Raw genomic sequence first — 18,359 nt, forward strand, 5'->3', positions numbered from 1 at the left:
ATGCTTTGTGTATTTATGTTGTGTATAAGGTTGGGGAAGTTTTCCCCAACAATTTCTTTGAATACTCTTTCTAGACCTTTACCCTTCTCTTCTCCTTCTGGGACACCAATGAGTCTTAAGTTTGGACATTTTATTTTATCTATCGTATCCCTGAGATCCATTTCGATTTTTTCGATTTTTTTCTCCATTCTTTCGTTGTTTCATTTTCTGTTCTGTGGGCTTCTGGGACAGTGAGATGTTGTTCAGCTTCCTCTAGTCTTGCATTGTGAATATCCAGAGTCTTTTTAATTTGGCCAACAGTTTCTTTTCTTTCCATAAGATCTTCTGTTTTTTTATTTACTCTTGCAATGTCTTCTTTATGCTCTTCTAGGGTCTTCTTTATGTCACTTATATCCTGGGCCATGGTCTTCTTGATGTCCATTAAATCCTTTGCCATGTTTTCGTTCCTTGATTGCAGTTCTTTGATTAATTTTGCGAGGTACTGTGTATCTTCCGATATCTTGATTTGTGTGTTTGGAGTTGGATTCTCCATATCTTCTGGTTTTATCATATGCATTAAGATTTTCTGTTGTTTTTGGCTTCTTGGCATTTGGTTTGCTTGATAGGGTTCTTTCAAGTTGTAAAAAGAAAAAAGGGATATTGATCTAATTTTTCAGAAACAGTTTGGTGAAGTACGCTTTCTCTAACTAACCAGCAGATGGCACCTGTGAGTCAGCTTTATCCCTCAAGTCAGTTCTCAGCCTTGTCCCCGTGGTGTGTGGGGAAATGATTCTTGTGGGTTCAGTTGGAGATCTCAGTTTGGGTGTGTTGCTGGAGCTGTCCGCCCTGAATGTGGGGCTTGTGTACAGGTGGCTAGGGAGGAAGGGCAGTTTTAATGTTCAAATCCCCCAGGTTCCCAGAGATTCAAGGCCTCCGCAAGAGTCTAAGCCTTCATTTCAGTTCAGCCCCAGACTCTCTCTCTCGCTGATCCACAAACCACCGGACTTGGCGTAGCATCCCTGGGTTCTCCGAGCGGGTCCCCCCTCCCAGCTGCGATCCTTCAGGAGCTCAGCCGAGGGAATGCCGTGCTACGTCACCAGTGCATGCTGTCCCTCAAGGGAGGCCCCGGGCCACCGGGCTGTGCATTGGCACGCTCTCAGCCTGAAGCAAAAATGGTCGAATGGGGCGTCTCAGCCCCCTCCTCGCACAGTTCCTCCTTCCCAGCTCCGGGACAACTGGCGGGGTTCTGGGCTGTGGGCAGGGCCCTGGGCAGGAGTTTTTCCAGCCCTCTGGGGGCTAGCTGCTAGCCGTGGGGTTTCTTTCTGCTTCCGGCTCTCCCTTCCGTTCCCCAGGACCCAAGGGTATCTGCAGCGGGCTATCTTTCCGGCCAGACACCGAGAGGCAGACCCAGCCCCCTCTTGCTGTGTTTTACTGTGTGGTTCCCACAATCGCAGCTGCAGCCACTCCTGGGTTTTTCCCTTTTTTTTTTTTAAAGAGCCAGCCAGTCTCCAAACGCTTAACCCTGGCTTCCCCAGACCGCTGTGCAGCTGCGGGTCTTCCAGCCAGCTTACTCAGTCATTTCAGAATGCCGACTCCCGGTTTCACCAAGTATACGGCCCCTCTGGAGCTAGGAGCCGTCGTCCAGCTGGCGCATCCCTGTAACTGGTATTCTGGGTCACTTTCTGGTTTTTAGCTAGTGTTTTTCACGGAGGCGTTCTTTCGCCCTGTCTCAGCTAGCTGCCATCTTAGTTTCTCTCTATGCTCTATTTTAAGTAATTTTTATTTAGCATGTTATGATATGCAGTGAAATTTATTTGCTTATTTTTGCACAGAGATACCCAGTTTTTCAGCATCATTTGCTGCAAGGACCATCCTTTTCTCTTATTGATTACCTTTGCACCTTTGCTAAAAATCAGTTAACTACATAAGTCGGGGTCTATTTTTGGAGACTCTCTTCTGTTTTATTGATCTGTGTCAAAGGGTTAGCCACATAAAGCCTGCAACCCAAGTCTGGCCCATGGCCTGTTTTTTAAATAAAAGTTTTATTAGCACACAGCCATGCCTGCTTGCGTACATAGTATCTTTGGCTGCAATGGCAGAGGCAGATTTGAGTATTTGCAACAGAGACTGCGGGGCCTGCAAAGCTAAAATGTCTTCTATCTGCTCTTTATGGAAAAAGTTTGCCTACCCCTCATCTGTGTTTATCCTTGTGCCAATACTACTGCCTTGATTACTGTAGCTTTGTAAGTCTTCAAGTCAGGTATTCTAACTCTTCCAACTTTGTTTATTTTTTGAAAATGGTCTATTCTAGGACCTTTGCATGTCTATATACATTTTATAATCTGCTTGTTAATTTACTCAAAAGCCTGTTGGGATTTTGATTGGGATTGCATTGAATCTATAAATCAGTTTGAGGAGAAATAATAATGTAAAAATATTGTCTTCTAGTCCATGAACATGGTATATCTCTCCATTTTTTTAAGCTCTCTCTTTAACTTCTCTTAGCAGTGTTTTTTGCTTTAGTATACTGGCCTTTGTGGATCTTTTGTTAAAATTTATTCCTAAGTATTTTATTTTATTGTGCTACTGTAAATGGAATTTATTAAAACTTAACTTTTCCATTGTTGTTGCTGACATAAAGAAATATAATTAGTTTTGTATATTAACCTTCTTTCTTGCGACCTTGGTAAATTCACACATTCACCTAGCTTTTGTAGATTCCTTAGGATTTCCAACATATGCGATCCTACTATGTTAATAAACACAGTTTTACTTCTTCCTTTTTCATCTCTCTGCCTTAATCAACAGGCTAGAATCTCCAGTATAATGTTGAATAGAAATGGTGAGAGCAGACATCCTTGCATTTTTACTGATCTTAGGTAGAATCATTTAGTCTTTCACCATAAAGGTTAGCTGTAAGTGTTTATGGTAGATGCCCTTTAACAAGTTGAGGAAGTTCTTTTTTTATTTGTGGCTTACTGATATTTTAAAAGAAATCATAAATGAGTGCTGACTTTTGCAAAATGTTTCTTCTGCATCTATTGAAATGATCCTAGTTTTTCTCCTTTATTAACGTGAAAATGATTGATTATTGGATGTTAAATAACTTTGAATGTTATGTTGAATTCCACCAAGTAGCTATGTCTTATTCTTTTTTAATATGCTTGGATTTGATTTGCTAATATGTCAGTGATTTTTGCATCAGTATTCATAGAGCTGTTGGTCTTTAGTTTTCTTATGATATCTTTGCTTTTGGTATCAGGGTAACACTGCCCTTGTAAAATGAGTTGGGAAGTGTTTCTTCCTCTCTTTTTCTGAAAGAGCTTATGCAGGGTTGGTAGTTTTTTTATTTTTTAATTTCTTAAATGTTTGATAGAATTTGTGAGTGAAGCAACTTGTTGATATTTTAAAAATTTTGTATTTTATTAATAGGCAAAGTTGTAAGACATTCACAGTTTCCCCTAAATTAGCTCAATAAAAAGGGTACTTTCTTGGCACAAATAAGTCTGAAAATACATTGGGCTTTATTGTACCTGCTTTCTGATTCTGTTATACATGGAAGGGGCATTTATGGAGAATTTGAGAGCCAGCCTTCCCCACTGCATAATGGAAATATACTAGAGAAATAATTTTATCATTAGGTATTTTGGCTAAATGTTTAATGCTGCCCTTCTAAAATATTTGATTGCTTTCCTTTTTCTCCTTTGTTTTGGTTAATTTTAGGAACTTAAAAGGAGTCTAGAAAATCAAGCAGAAAGGAACCTGGAAGGTCAGAATTCCCAGAGTCCTCAGCAGGTCTCACAATGTCTCAGCCCATGCTCAGAGCAAAATGGTCATGTTCCCGCAGTGCCAGATCAACAACCAGTTCTGCAATATGGTAATCCTTATGCAACACAGGAAACAAAAGGTAGTTATTAAAATATTTTTGGTTTGGGGTTAACTGAATCTGGAATTCTCTTGTTTATCTTTTAGCAGGATTAGAGAACTGCTGGTACAGTAAACTCTAAAAGAAATGTTATTTGTATGATATGCAGTTTTAATATTTAACACTGTAACTGGCATCATCTAAAAGTGATGCTCCATAATCAGCAGTTATTTGTTTATTCTCTGTAGTTCTCATTTTTAAAAATCACTTGAGTTGAAAATGAAAATCTCTACTTTTTTGGTGTGCCAAATAGTTCTCTTTATATCGTCTTCATCCTCTCTGTACTTAGAGATGCTAATTTTAGTGTCAGGTTTCACCCTACTCTTCCCCAAATTTTTATTTCAGATGGAGCAGGTGGTGCCTTTCACCAAGATGAAATCCAACGGCCACCTGTTAGAGTACCCTCTTGGGGGCTGGAAGACAATGTTGTCTGCAGCCAACCTGCTCGAAACCTTAGTCGGCCTGATGGTTTAGAAGACTCTGAGGATAGCAAAGTAAATTGAGTTTCCATTTTCTGTGCCTATTCTTTTTATTTTTTGTCTTTTGCTGATAATTAAATGTTTGTGTGTTGTGGGGGGAATGGGAAGACCATGTGTACTTGTGTGTGGACACGATTGCTTGCTTACTTGATTTTTGAAAAAACCTGCTTGCATTTAAATTTTAAAAACCAGACATTAATATGCTTCAGACTTAACACTTTAGTGTTTGTACTAAAGTAAAAAAATTAAGTTTAGAGAATGATCTCAGAATATTGTAGTTATAAGATAGTTTAATCTTAACCATCACTAAGTAATTTACTATATTCTTTTGAATATAGCTGTACTAGACTGGAGGAAGCAAAGTATGATTCTTTGGTATGCATCTTTTCATTTTAGTTTTTCTATCCCACTTTACTACATTTTTAAGGTGGACTCATGATAAGCCTGAAAAAGAGAGGAAGAGTATATATCATTCATTTTTTTTCAAAGAAACATTCTTTTAGATGTCTTCAGTGTTTATGTAGTATTTCTTATTCACAATACTGATGATAATTGAATTAGTTTGTGTAGGATGTCATTTTTAAAAAATAATTCATTTAAGAGATTTCTTAGCCAATTAATGAATAAGTTCTTTTCTTTATAGGCAGCTCTTTTTGGATTTCCTGTGCATTAAGATGAATTTTTTAAAAGAAATGCTTTATCGTGCTCTTTGCAAGTACAGTGGTATCATGACCTGTTTCTCATTTAATCTAGTTTGCTGCATTTAATTGCTATTAACCTTTGCGGAAACTGATCAGTGTTCACACAGGCGTGATTTTAGCCCTAGTGCTCAATACCCATAATGGAGAAAAATGTGTTTCTCCCTTCTGCCTTTTGGCCTCCTATGTCCATTACTGGGAATAATTAGGAAAACTGTCAGAGCTTTTGTAGCCTATTTAAGGTCTACAGTATCATCTTTCTGCTTTTTCACACCTTTACCTCACGTTTTGCATATTTAATCTGATCATTCTTGGCACAGGTGTTACATGTGACGAGCTTTTCTCTTCTGTAGTCATCTGCTTTAGTTTAATTAGCAGAATGTTCTTTCTGATCTGTGTGCTTTGCCCTTCTGCAAACCCATGAGAGGTAGTGTTAGTCTTGTGCTCATTTGCTGACATGCTTAGACGTGGTAATGAGATGGAAAGACTCTTAATATGCACACCTTGGGTAATTGTGTTCTGCAATCAGAAGAGATTTCACAGTAGACAGAAACTAATTTTTATGTACATTCAGAACTGGTTTTCTTTAAAATTTTTGTCATTACAACCACAAAAATGACTTGCAAATGAAGTACTTTTCTAAGTAGTTTTAGTATGAATATGGAAAGTAAATTTGAGTTGACCTGTTCTTTTTCTCTGTTTTACTTCCCTGGGAGTGATTAACAGCGCAAGACCCAGTGTATAAGTCAGTGTTAAGGCTGCTCCAGTACCTACACCTTCCTTCTGTACCAGAAGCTGCATCATCGCAAAAGCCTTTTATAACTCCTTTTATCCGATTAATGACAATAGCAATAATTGCAACATCTAATTATGATGGTAGAGATGGTAAAAAACACTGCTATAGTTCTTACCAGTAGATGCTAAACTCGTTAGACAGCATTAACTCATTTGTTCCTCCTAGCAGTCCTATGAGGTAGTAACCATTATCTCTATTTTGCAGTGGAGGAAACTGAGACACAGGGAGTTTAGTGTTCCTGAAATCACACATCTCTTAAGGGTAGAGCCAGGAGTTGAGCCTCATCAGTTTGGCTGTAGTAGAAGTTGTGGACTTAACCACCTATCAGATAGACTAAATCAGAGGTTCCCAAACTTTTGCAGTTCATGGCACCCTTAGTGTCTCAGTAAGTTTTTTCATAGCACCCCTAGGCTAAAAGAAATATCTCACAATTTACCTTTATTAAATAGTTAGGTCCAAGCTCCTTGATAAATATTTATACCCTAATAGCCATTTGAAAAACTATTTCACATAAATTGAAAGGAAAACTAATATTTTTATTTCATTCTTAAATAATTAGTTACTGATGGGAGGTATATGTCTGTTGGCTCCTGTACAACTTCTCAAACCTTGGAATCCAACAAGCCACTCTTGTTTCCTGTTTCACATTGATTTCCACACAGCACTTGCTTTATATTGTAGCAACTGCAAAAAACCTGCTTCTCAAAGATACGATGTCACTGAAAGGAAGGTAGCACTATCTAACATTGAAACTATGAGGTGTCTTGAATTAGTTGCTCACCTGTTATCTGGCAAATGTTGAGTATTTCTGTGTTTCGCTAGGAAATTAAAAATAGCCCATGAAACCCTGAGAATTCACTGTGGTGTCCTGGAACACACTAGCGGAGTTTTGAGAACTGTGGCAAAGCTCTCGCTACTCAAAAATGCAGTCCGTCGAACAGCAGAATTGGTATTTCCTGGGGCTATGTAGAAAGCCACACTCTTTGGCCCACTCCAGACCTATGGAGAATCAGATTGCATTTTGACAGAGTCTTTAGGTGATCATATGCTGGTTAACATTTGAGATGCACTGGTCTAAACATCCTAACCCCATTGCACAAGGCTGGGATACTTTTGTTCCCTGAACACACATCCTACCTTGCAGTTGTTTTCATGCCTTTATTCAGTATTTCTCTCTTTTTATTCCTTCTTTCCCTCCCCTCTATGTCTGAGAGACTAAAGTTCATACATTAAATTAATGTGTGGTCTGTTTACAACTTTCCACATGAATCCTTCACTATGAACTCCAAAAACTGAAGACAAATCATTTTTGCTGGTATGAATTTTTTATTTCTGGTGCATTTTAAAATTTTATTCTCAGACTGGTCTGTGATTCCCAAAGGTTCTGTGACCCCCAAATTGTTGAGAACCACTGCTCAAGGCATGTATCCCCATCTGTTATTGTGTACCATTTGAGTTTTGCATTCCTCAAATTTTGCTATTTGTCATAAGATGCCTTATTTTTTAAATGTTATTTTGTATATAACCAGTGTACTTTCTGCTTACTAAAGCAGCTTGTACTTACAGTTGATTCTTTTTGATGAGATGACAAGACAGTTAAGTGGGAAAAGAATAGTCTCTTAAACAAATAGTGCTGAGGCAACTGGATATCCACATGCAAAAGAATGAGGTTAGACCCCTACTGCATACTATACTAATATAAGAGCTAAAGCTATAAAACTGTTAGAAGAAAAACTTAGAAGAAAACATAGGGACAAATCTTCCTGATCTTGGATAAGCAATGGTTTGTTGGATATAATACCAGAAGCACAAGCAACAAAGGAAAAAAATAAATTGGACTTCATCAAAAATATTAAATGAATTCTGTGCTGTTGTATTTTTATTTTTTATACATGCTTATTTCCAACTGGTACTTGAATCTCTTCATGCTAAATTTTTTCTTTTTTATATTAGAGTACAGTATCTTTCATATAGTAGTGATTGTTTAAATATTTACGGTTAATTATTTTAGTTAGAGATGCTTTTAATTGTTTATATTTTCTGCCTGCTTAAACTATCTTAAATTCAGATCATCTTAGAAAAATTAACTTTTTTTGGTAACAGCTTTATAGAGATGTAATTCACATACCGCACAATTCACCCATTTAAAGTATATTATTCAGTTGTTTTAGTATATTGATAAGAGTTGTGCAATCATCACCACAATCAATTTTGGAACATTTTTATCACCTCAAAAAAAACACCATGTTCCCTTTAGCTATCACAGTGTTAACCACCCCCAACACCTCCCCTACCCCACTCCCTTCCTTAGACAACCCCTACTCTACTTTCTGTCTCTATAGATTTACCCATACTGGATAGTAATATAAATGGAATTACATGTTATATGGTATTTTGGGACCGGTTCTTTCACATGGCATGTTTTCAAGGTTCATCCGTATTGTAGCATGAATTAGGTGTAACAATTCTTCATTCCTTTTTATGGCCAAATAATACTCCATCGCATGAGATATACCGCATTTTGTTTATCTAGTCATCAGTTGATGGACACGTGGCTTTTTCCCCACTTTTTGGCTACTATAAATAATGCTACTATTAACTTTTGTGTATAAGTTTTTGTGTGGACATAAGTTTTCATTTCTCTTGGGTAATATACCTAGGAGTGGAATTGTTGGCTTTTGAATGGTAATTCTTCTTTTGAAAAATTGCCAGATTGTTTTCTAAAGTGACTCTACCATTTTATATTCTCACCAGCATTATAGGGTTCCACTTTTTCTCCATTCTTGCCAACATTTGTTATTATCTGTCTGTTTTGATAACTTGTCATCCTTGTTGTGAAGTGGTATTTTATTGTGGTTTTGATTGCATTTCCTTGATGGCTAATGATGTTGAGCATCTTAATTTGCTTATTGAACATTTATATCTTCTTTATTGTCTGCTCCCAGGTTTTGCCTATTTTTGAATTAGTTTGTGTATCATATTGAGTTGTAAGAGTTCTTTATACATTCTAAATATATCATCAGATTTCTGTTTTGCAAATATTTTCTTTTATTCCATAGATTGTCTTTTCACTTTCGTGATGATGTTCTTTGCAGCATACAAGTTTTAAATTTTAATGCAGTCCAATTTTATCTGTTTTTTCTTTTGTAACTTGTGATTTTGTTATATCTAAGGAACCATTACCTCTCCAAAGTCAGGAAGATGTACCCTTATAGTTTCTTCTGAGTTAATTTTTGAATATGGAGAAAAGATAGCATTTTGGAAAGTAATACAGATTCTTGCAAAGTTACTTGCTTTCTGATTTTTAAAACCTTTGAATTGTAAAGTTCTTTGTTACTCTTTCATTGACTGATATATTAAAAGAAATTAATGTCTGGCAAAGCTTAAACAGTAACATGCCAGTAAAAGAAGAATGTTGAATTATATTGCCTATCAGTTTGAAGAAAGTATTTAGGTGCAGAGAGATGTATTAGTTCTCTAATTTTAAATAAAAGTTACTCAGAGTCATTGGTACTTTCTTTTCTCTTGGGTGTTAACTTTGGCCTTAGCAAATATTGAAGTTTCTTAATGTTCTTGAACTAAAGGAAGAATAACCAATTTAGTAAAAGTTTTCTTGAGTGGTAAACCTTTCTTCCATGACATTTATTACTACTTTCCTGAGTTATATCTAAATGTTTCAGTTCCTGCAAAGGTAGAATCACAGCACAATTTGGGGAATGCTGATTATATATAGCCCCATAGTCTGAATAATAATGGTTCAAATGATGTAACTCAGTCACTAATCTCTGTTATGTCTATTGCTAGAGTTTGTTCATTATTATATTTTAAATTTAGTGTAATCCTCTTTTATTGTCCAAGAGGTTCACCAATTTTTATACTACTTTAGAAGTCCAAGTTGGTTATACACTTTTATAAGAAAATAACGTTTTTTTTTTTTTTTTTTTACAGATTTAGTGGGTTTCACATAGATTTCCAGTTTAGTGCAGCTTGTTTCTTATGCTTAACCCAGTTTTCAATAGAAACAATATTGTGTTGATGGATCTAAAGGAAGATGAACAACAAGGACGTTTAGACCTTTAAGAGGATGAAAATGCTATAAACATGTTGCTTTCTTAAGAAAAATTCCTTAATTTGGAATTGTTCATAATTTGATTTTAATGCAGTATTCCTAATAAATTGGCTTACAAGATTATTTTAGCAGTTTACCTAATATACAATTTAACTTAGCTTGATGAGTAAAATAGAATAAATGTACTTGTGGGGTTTTTTTTGTTTGTTTTTAAACTAACAATTGTAGTCCATGGTTAGGGTTCATTACTATTTGTGTTGTACAGTTCCATGTTTTTTTTATTTTTCCTTCTTTCTTTCTTGAAGGTTTGACTGGTCATTTTGCATATCAAGATCATGAGAGATCTTATTGTATGAATTGGCTACTCAGAGCATATATACTTTCTGGTTTTGAACTCTGATTAGGTGACTTCTTGTTTTATTTCATGAGAACGTGTTATTTCTCATAGCATCCAGATTTCTACTCTTGATTCACCCCTCCCTTTTTACTGGGTAATTAATATAGGTGGTAGAAGATACAGACAATAAAATTATTATTACCAAATTATATATGTTTTTAAAAGTATAAATTGCTCTTATCTGCCTCCCCCACTCCTTCCCCAAATATTTAAAAAGCAGGCTACCATTTCTGATAGGTTGTCTGTGACTAGTACCTTAGCAACAAACTCTAGTTAGCTGATTCACAGAAGCTATAAGTTGGTGGAAGCTGTTAACTGTTATAAAACAGGGAAAAAGTAGTTATGAAATTTTCAGTCCCATTATCTTTTTTTGACCCTTAGAAAGTTGTATGTCATCATAAATACCTATCATCAAGAGTATCAAGACCTGTCCTATTTTATTCTTTCCCATTTCTGTCTTCTACACCATTTCAAATGTTGAATTTTTTTTCAAAGATGAATGGGAAAATTTTTGTTTATCATCATTTTATATGCAGTAATTTAAGTAGATTCTGCATTTCAGATATTGGTGCTGGAAGGCATAAATTGAGCAGGAGTAACCTGGAACAAAATGGAATACTGTGACATACATATTCGGACTTAACAGATTCTACCTCATCTTCCTTCTTTGTACTTAGAAATTTAAATGCTATCTGGATATTAGTTACTTGAAGACTTATATTTTTTTGCATTATATGAAGTACTTAAGTTTTACTTCCCGTTTTCTCAGTCCTCGATTAATTTATCTATTCTGATTTCTTTTTCTTTTAAATTCATTTTATTGAGATATATTCACATACCATGCAGTCATACAGAACAAATCGTACATTCGATTGTTCACAGTACCATTACATAGTTGTGCATTTATCCTCAAAATCAATCCCTGACACCTTCATTACCACACACACAAAAATAACAATAATAATAATGAAAGTGAAAAAGAGCAATTAAAGTAAAAAAGAACACTGGGTGCCTTTGTTTGTTTTTTTCCTTCCCCCATTTTTCTACTCATCCATCCATAAGCTAGACAAAGGGGAGTGAGGTCCATATGGCTTTCCCAATCCCATTGTCACCCCTCATAAGCTACATTTTTATACAATCATCTTTCAAGATTCATGGGTTCTGGGTTGTAGTTTGATAGTTTTAGGTATCTACCGCCAGCTACCTCAATTCATTAGAACCTGAAAAGGGTTGTCTGTATTGTACAAAAGAGTGCCCACCAGAGTGACCTCTCGGCTCATTATGGAATCTCTCTGCCACTGAAGCTTATTTCATTTCCTTTCACTTTCCCCTTTTGTTCAAGTAGATGTTCTCCATCCCACAATGCCGGTTTCTAGATTCCTCCCTGGGAGTCATATTCCACATTGCCAGGGTGATTCACTCCCCTGGGTGTCTGATCCCATGTAGGGGGGAGGGCAGTGATTTCACCTTTCAAGTTGGCTTAGCTAGAGAGAGAGGGCCACATCTGAGCAACAAAGAGACATTTGGGAGGCTCTTAGGCACAATTATAGGGAGGCCTAGCCTCTCCTTTGCAGCAACAGTCTTCCCAAGGGCAAGTCCTGTGGTAGAGGGCTCAGCCCATCAAACCACCAGTCCCCTATGTCTTTGAGCACATTAGCAACCATCAAGGTGGGGAAGCCCAATACCCCTGCATTCTCCACTAGCTCCTCAAGAGGGCTCTGCATATCATTTTTCCTTGTTTTTGTTTTTTTTTTTATTAACTTTTTTTTTAAATCAACTATAAAAAATAAAAAAAAAAAATTTTAAAAAGTAAACTAAAAGAACATTTCAAACAAACCGTAACAAGGGAGTAAGAAAAAGACAACTAACCTAACATAACTACTTTACTTCCAACATGTTCCTACTCTACCCCAAGAAAGTAACCTGATGTACTAACATTTCTGTGAACTTGTTCCTGCTATACCCATCAGAAATTAACAGACCATAGTCATTCTTGGGCATTCCCAGAACGTTTAATTTACCCATGATAGCTTATCTGTTTTTATTGGATTATCGTTCCCCCTTCCTTAATTGCTCTCTATCACTAGTTTCCCTACACGCTACATTATAAACCATTCGTTTTACATTTTTCAGTGTTCACATTAGTGGTAGCATGTAATATTTCTTTTTGTGCCTGGCTTATTTCGCTCAGTATTATGTCTTCAAGGTTCATCCATGTTGTCACATGTTTCATGACATCGTTCGTTCTTAATGCCATGTAATATTCCATTGTGTGTATATACCACATTTTATTTATCCACTCATCTGTTGAAGGGCATTTGGGTTGTTTCCATCTCTCGGCAATTGTGAATAATGCTGCTGTGAACATTGGCGTGCAGATATCTGTTCGTGTCACTGCTTTCAGATCTTCCGGATATATACCAAGAAGTGCAATCGCTGGATTGAAGGGTAACTCTATATGTAGTTTTCTAAGGAACTGCCAGACTGACTTCCAGAGTGGCTGAACCATTACACAGTCCCACCAACAATGAATAAGAGTTCCAATTTCTCCACATCCCCTCCAGCATTTGTAGTTTCCTGTTTCTTTAATGGCAGCCATTCTAATTGTTGTGAGATGGTATTGCATTGTGCTCTTAATTTCATCTCTCTAATAGCTAGTGAAGCTGAACATTTCTTCATGTGTTTCTTGGCCATTTGTATTTCCTCTTCAGAGAACTGTCTTTTCCTATCTTTTGCCTATTTTATAATTGGGCTGTCTGTACTATTGTCATTGAGTTGTAGGATTCCTTTATATATGCAAGATATCAGTCTTTTGTTAGATACATGGTTTCCAAAAATTTTTTCGCATTGAATTGGCTGCCTCTTTACCTTTTTGAGAAATTCCTTTGAGGTACAGAAACTACTAAGCTTGAGGAGTTCCCATTTATCTATTTTTTCTTTTGCTGCTTGTGCTTTGGCTGTAAAGTCTAGGAAGTGGCTGCCTAATACAAGGTTTTGAAGATGTTTCCCTACATTATCTTCTAGGAGTTTTATGGTACTTTTATATTGAGGTCTTTGATTCACTTTGAGATAATTTTTTTGTAGGGTGTGAGGTAGGGGTCCTCTTTCATTCTTTTAGATATGGATGTACAACTCTCCCAGCCCCATTTGTTGAAAAAACTGTTATGACCCAGTTCAGTGACTTTGCAGGCCTTATCAAAGATCAGTCGGCCATAGATCTGGGGGTCTATCTCTGAATTTGATTCCTTTGATCAATATATCTATCTTTGTGCCAGTACCATGCTGTTTTGACAACTGTGGCTTTATAATAAGCTTCAAAGTCAGGGAGTGTAAGTCCTCCTACTTTGTTTTTCTTTTTTAGACTGTCTTTAGCAATTTGAGGCATCTTCTCTTTCCAAATAAATTTGATAACTAGCTTTTCCAAGTCTGCAAAGTAGGTTGTTGGAATTTTGATTGGGATTGCATTGAATCTGTAGATGAGTTTGGGTAGAATTGACATCTTAATGACATTTTGCCTCCCTATCCATGAACATGGAATATTTTTCCATCTTTTAAGGTCCCTGTCTATTTCTTTTAGTAGAGTTATGTAGTTTTCTTTGTATAGGTCTTTTACATCTTTGGTTAAGTTTATTCCTAGGTACTTGATTTTTTTAGTTGGTATTGAAAATGGTATCTTTTTCTTGAGTGTCTCTTCAGTTTGTTCATTTCTAGCATATAGAAACATTACTGATTTAAGTGTGTTAATCTTGTATCCCGCTATTTTGCTTAATTTATTAGCTCTAGTAGCTGTATCATCGATTTCTCAGGGTTTTCCAGATATAAGATCATATCATCTGCAAACAATGACAGTTTTACTTCTTCTTTTCCAATTTGGATGCCTTTTATTTCTTTGTCTCGCCGGATTGCCCTGGCTAGCGCTTCCAGCACGATGTTGAATAACAGTGGTGACAGTGGGCATCCTTGTCTTGTTCCTGATCTTAGAGGGAAGGCTTTCAGTCTCTCACATTGAGTATTATGCTGGCTGTGGGTTTTTCATATATGCTCTTTATCATATTGAGGAAGTTTCCTTCAATTCCTTCCTTTTGAAATGTTTTTATCAAAAAGGGATGTTGGATTTTGTCGAATGCTTTTTCAGCACTATTGAGATGATCATTTGATTTTTCTCTTTTGATTTGTTAATGTGTTGTAATATATTGATTGATTTTCTTATGTTGAACCATCCTTGCATGCCAGGAATGAACCCCACTTGGTCATGGTGTATGATTTTTTTAATGTGTGTTTGGATTCAATTTGCAGGTATTTTGTTGAGGATTTTTGCATCTATATTCATTAGGGAGATTGGCCGGTAGTTTTCCTTTTTTGTAGCATCTTTGCCTGGTTTTGGTATTAGATTGATGTTAGCTTCATAAAATGAGTTAGGTAGTGTTCCATTTTCTTCGATGTTTTGAAAGAGTTTAAGTAAGATTGGTGTCAGTTCTTTTTGGAAAGTTTGGTAGAATTCCCTTGTGAAGCTATCTGGTCCTGGGCATTTATTTGTGGGAAGCTTTTTGATGACTGATTGGATCTCTTTGCTTGTGATTCGTTGGTTGAGGTCTTCTATTTCTTCTCCGGTCAGTCTAGGTGTTCCTGTGTTTCCAGAAAATTGTCCATTTCCTTCCTCTGCATTATCCAGTTTGTTGGCATACAGTTGTTCATAGTATCCTCTTAAATTTTTTAAATTTCTTCAGGATCTGCAGTAATGTTACTCATCCACTATTTTGTTTATATGGGTCTTCTCTCTTTTTGATGTTGTCAGTCTAGCTAGGGGCTTGTCAATCTTGTTGATCTTCTCAAAGAACCAACTTTTGGTGTTATTTATCCTCTCTATTGTTTTTCTGTTCTCTATGTCATTTATTTCTGCTTTAATCCTTGTTATTTCTTTTCTTTTACTTGGTTTAGGATTGGTTTGCTGTTCATTTTCTAGCTTCTTCAGTTGATCCATTAGTTCTTTGATTTTGGCTCTTTCTTCATTTTTAATACATGCGTTTTGTGCTACAAGTTTCCCTTTCAGTACCGCTTTTGCTGCATTCCATAGGTTTTGATATGTTGTGTTCTCATTTTCATTCTTCTCTCTATATTTAGCAATTTTTCTTGCTATTTCTTCTTTAACCCACTGATTGTTTAGAAGCGTGTTGTTTAACCTCCAGGTATTTGTGAATTTTCTAAGTCTCTGATGGTTATTGACTTCTAATTGTATTCCATTGTGGTCAGGGAATGTGCTTTGAATAATTTCAGTTTTTTAAAATTTATTGAGGCTTGTTTTATGTCCCAGCATATGGTCTATTCTGGAGAAAGTTCTGTGATCACTAAAGAATGTATATCCTGGTGATTTGGGATGTGATGTTCTATATATGTCTGTTAAATCCAATTAATTTATCAGATTGTTTAGGTTTTCAGTTTCCTTATTGTTCTTCTGTCTGGTTGATCTATCTACAGGAGAGAGTGATGTGTTGAAGTCTCCTACAATTATTGTGGAAACATCAATTGCTTCCTTTAGTTTTGCCAGTGTTTCTCTCATGTATTTTGTGGCACCTTGATTGGGTGCATAAACATTTATGATTGCTATTTCTTCTTGTTAAATTGTCCCTTTTATTGGTATGTAGTGGCCTTCTTTGTCTCTCCTAACATCCTTGCATTTAAAGTCTATTTTATCTGAGATTAATATTGCTACTTCTGCTTTCTTTTGGCTGTAGCTTGCATGAAATATTTTTTTCCATCCTTTCACTTTCAATTGCTTTCTGTTGCTGTGTCTAAGATGAGTCTCTTGTATGCAACATATTGATGGTTCGTTTTTTTTTGATCCATTCTGCGAATCTGTATCTTTTAATTGGGGAGTTTAATCCATTTACATTCAACTTTATAACCATGAAGGCATTTCTTGAATCAGCCATCTTATCCTTTGGTTTATGTTTGTCATATATATTTTTTCCCTCTATTATTATCCTTTAACGTACCCATACTGAATTTCTTTAGTACTGAACCTTTCTCCATGTCTCTCTCTCCTTTCTTTGTTTCTCTGTTGGTAGGGCTCCCTTTAGTATCTCCAGTAGGGCAGGTCTCTTGTTAGCAAATTCTCTCAGCATTTGTTTGTGAAAAATTTAAGCTCTCCCTCAAATTTGAAGGAGAGCTTTGCTGGATAAAGAATTCTTGGTTGGCAGTTTTTCTTTCTCAGAATTTTAAATATGTCATGCCAGTGTCTTCTCGCCTCCATGGTGGCTGCTGAGTAGTCATTACTTAGTCTTATGCTGTTCCCTTTGTATGTGGTGAATTGCTTTTCTCTTGCTGCTTTCAGAACTTGCTCCTTCTCTTCTGTATTTGATAGTGTGATCAGAATACGTCTTGGAGTGGGTTTATTTGGATTTATTCTATTTGGAGTTCGCTGGGCATTTATGATTTGTGTATTTATGGTGTTTAGAAGATTTGGGAAGTTTTGCTCAACAATTTCTTTGAATACTCTTCCTAGATCTTTACCCTTCTCTTCCCCTTCTGGAACACCAATGAGTCTTATATTTGGACGTTTTACATTATCTGTCATATCCCTGACGTCCATTTCGATTTTTTTTTATTTTTTTTCCCCATTCTTCCTTTTGTTCTTTCATTTTCCATTCTGTCATCTTCCAGGTCACTGATTTGTTGTTCAGCTTCCTCTAGTCTTGTACTATGAGTATCCAGAGTCTTTTTAATTTGGTGAACAGTTTCTTTAATTTCCTTAAGATCATCTATTTTTTTTATTTACTCTTGCAATTTCTTCTTTATGCCTCTTCTAGGGTCTTCTTGATGTTGTTTATATCCTGTGCCATGCTCTTCTTCATGTCCTTTATATCCTGTGCCATGGTCTCGTTGTTCATCTTTAGTTCTTTGATTAGTTGCTCCAAGTACTGTTTCCTCTGATCTTTTGATTTGGGTGCTTGGGCTTGGGTTATCCATATTGTCTGGTTTTCTCATATGCTGTAAAATTTTTTGTTGTTTTTGGCCTCTTGGCATTTGCTTAACTTGATAGGGTTCTTTTAGGGTTTGTAGACCAATTAAAATCTTTATCGCTAATTTGTCAGATCTACAGCTTCGTGGAGTACACTTTAACTAACCAGCAGGCGGTGTCCGTGAGCCACCTATTCCCCTCAAGCCAGTTCTCCCCCACTTTGTCTTGTGGTGAGTGGGGGTGTGAGTCTTGTGGGGTCCAATTGGTGTACCAAGCTTGCGTGTGTAGTTGGTCTTGCCTGCCCTGTATATGGGGCGTGTGTCTGGGCGGTCAGGGAGAGGGGGTGGCTCTAACAATCAGATCTCCCTGGTGTTCCTGGAGATTTAAAGCTGCTGCAATAGTCTAATCCTTCAGTTCAGTCCTGCCACAGTTTGTCTCTGCTGCTGACCCACAAGTCCTTGGTATTGGCATATGGCCCCTGAGACTTGCGAGTGGGTCCCTCTTCCAGACTGTGCACCCCCAGGTCCTCTGTTGAGGGATGACTGTGCTATGTCACAGGTGAGCGCCGTCCTCCCAGGGCAGTTCTGGGCTGCAGGGCTATGTAGGGAGGCTCCCAGTCTGAGATTTCGCTGAACTCAGCAGTTCCACGTGCTTATGAATGTTGCATGAAGTATGCCCAAAGTCATGTTGCTCTGCGGTGTCTGGTCCATGCGGTTCCTGGCTTTCTACGTGCTGTCCTGGAGGAGTAACTAAAATGTACACCTCACCACTCTGCCATCTTGCCCCCGATCTCTATTCTGATTTCTTTTTGCCCAGTTACATCTTTTGGAGACTGTATATAAACAAAAGCATTTTCTTATGTGATGAACATGAAAAAGAAAATCCTTTCAGCCCTTCTTTTATCTTTCAGAAGGAGAAAATTGTCAAAATGATAGCTAAGTACAAAAAAAATAAAGATATTAGGTCTGTCTTTTGCTTGCTCACTTCACATTTCACACCACATGCACTCTTATGGTACTTCTTCCCATGATAGACTTGACTGACTAGCCCATTGATTG

The 18,359-nt window shown here is 36.8% G+C and overlaps 1 protein-coding gene across 1 annotated transcript in view; it reads left to right on the plus strand.

Annotated features, from left to right (window-relative positions):
- TAX1BP1 (Tax1 binding protein 1) overlaps positions 1-18,359 on the plus strand; it is a 148,528-nt gene that overhangs the window by 127,219 nt on the left and 2,950 nt on the right. Inside the window, exons 15-16 of the mRNA XM_037836961.1 lie at positions 3,703-3,886; positions 4,250-4,398. Coding sequence (XP_037692889.1) covers positions 3,703-3,886; positions 4,250-4,398 — 333 coding nt within the window. The remainder of the gene's footprint in view (positions 1-3,702; positions 3,887-4,249; positions 4,399-18,359) is intronic.

This window comes from Choloepus didactylus, chromosome 5 (genome assembly GCF_015220235.1).
Source record: "Choloepus didactylus isolate mChoDid1 chromosome 5, mChoDid1.pri, whole genome shotgun sequence".
In the NCBI taxonomy this organism is placed as follows: Eukaryota; Metazoa; Chordata; class Mammalia; order Pilosa; family Megalonychidae; genus Choloepus; species Choloepus didactylus.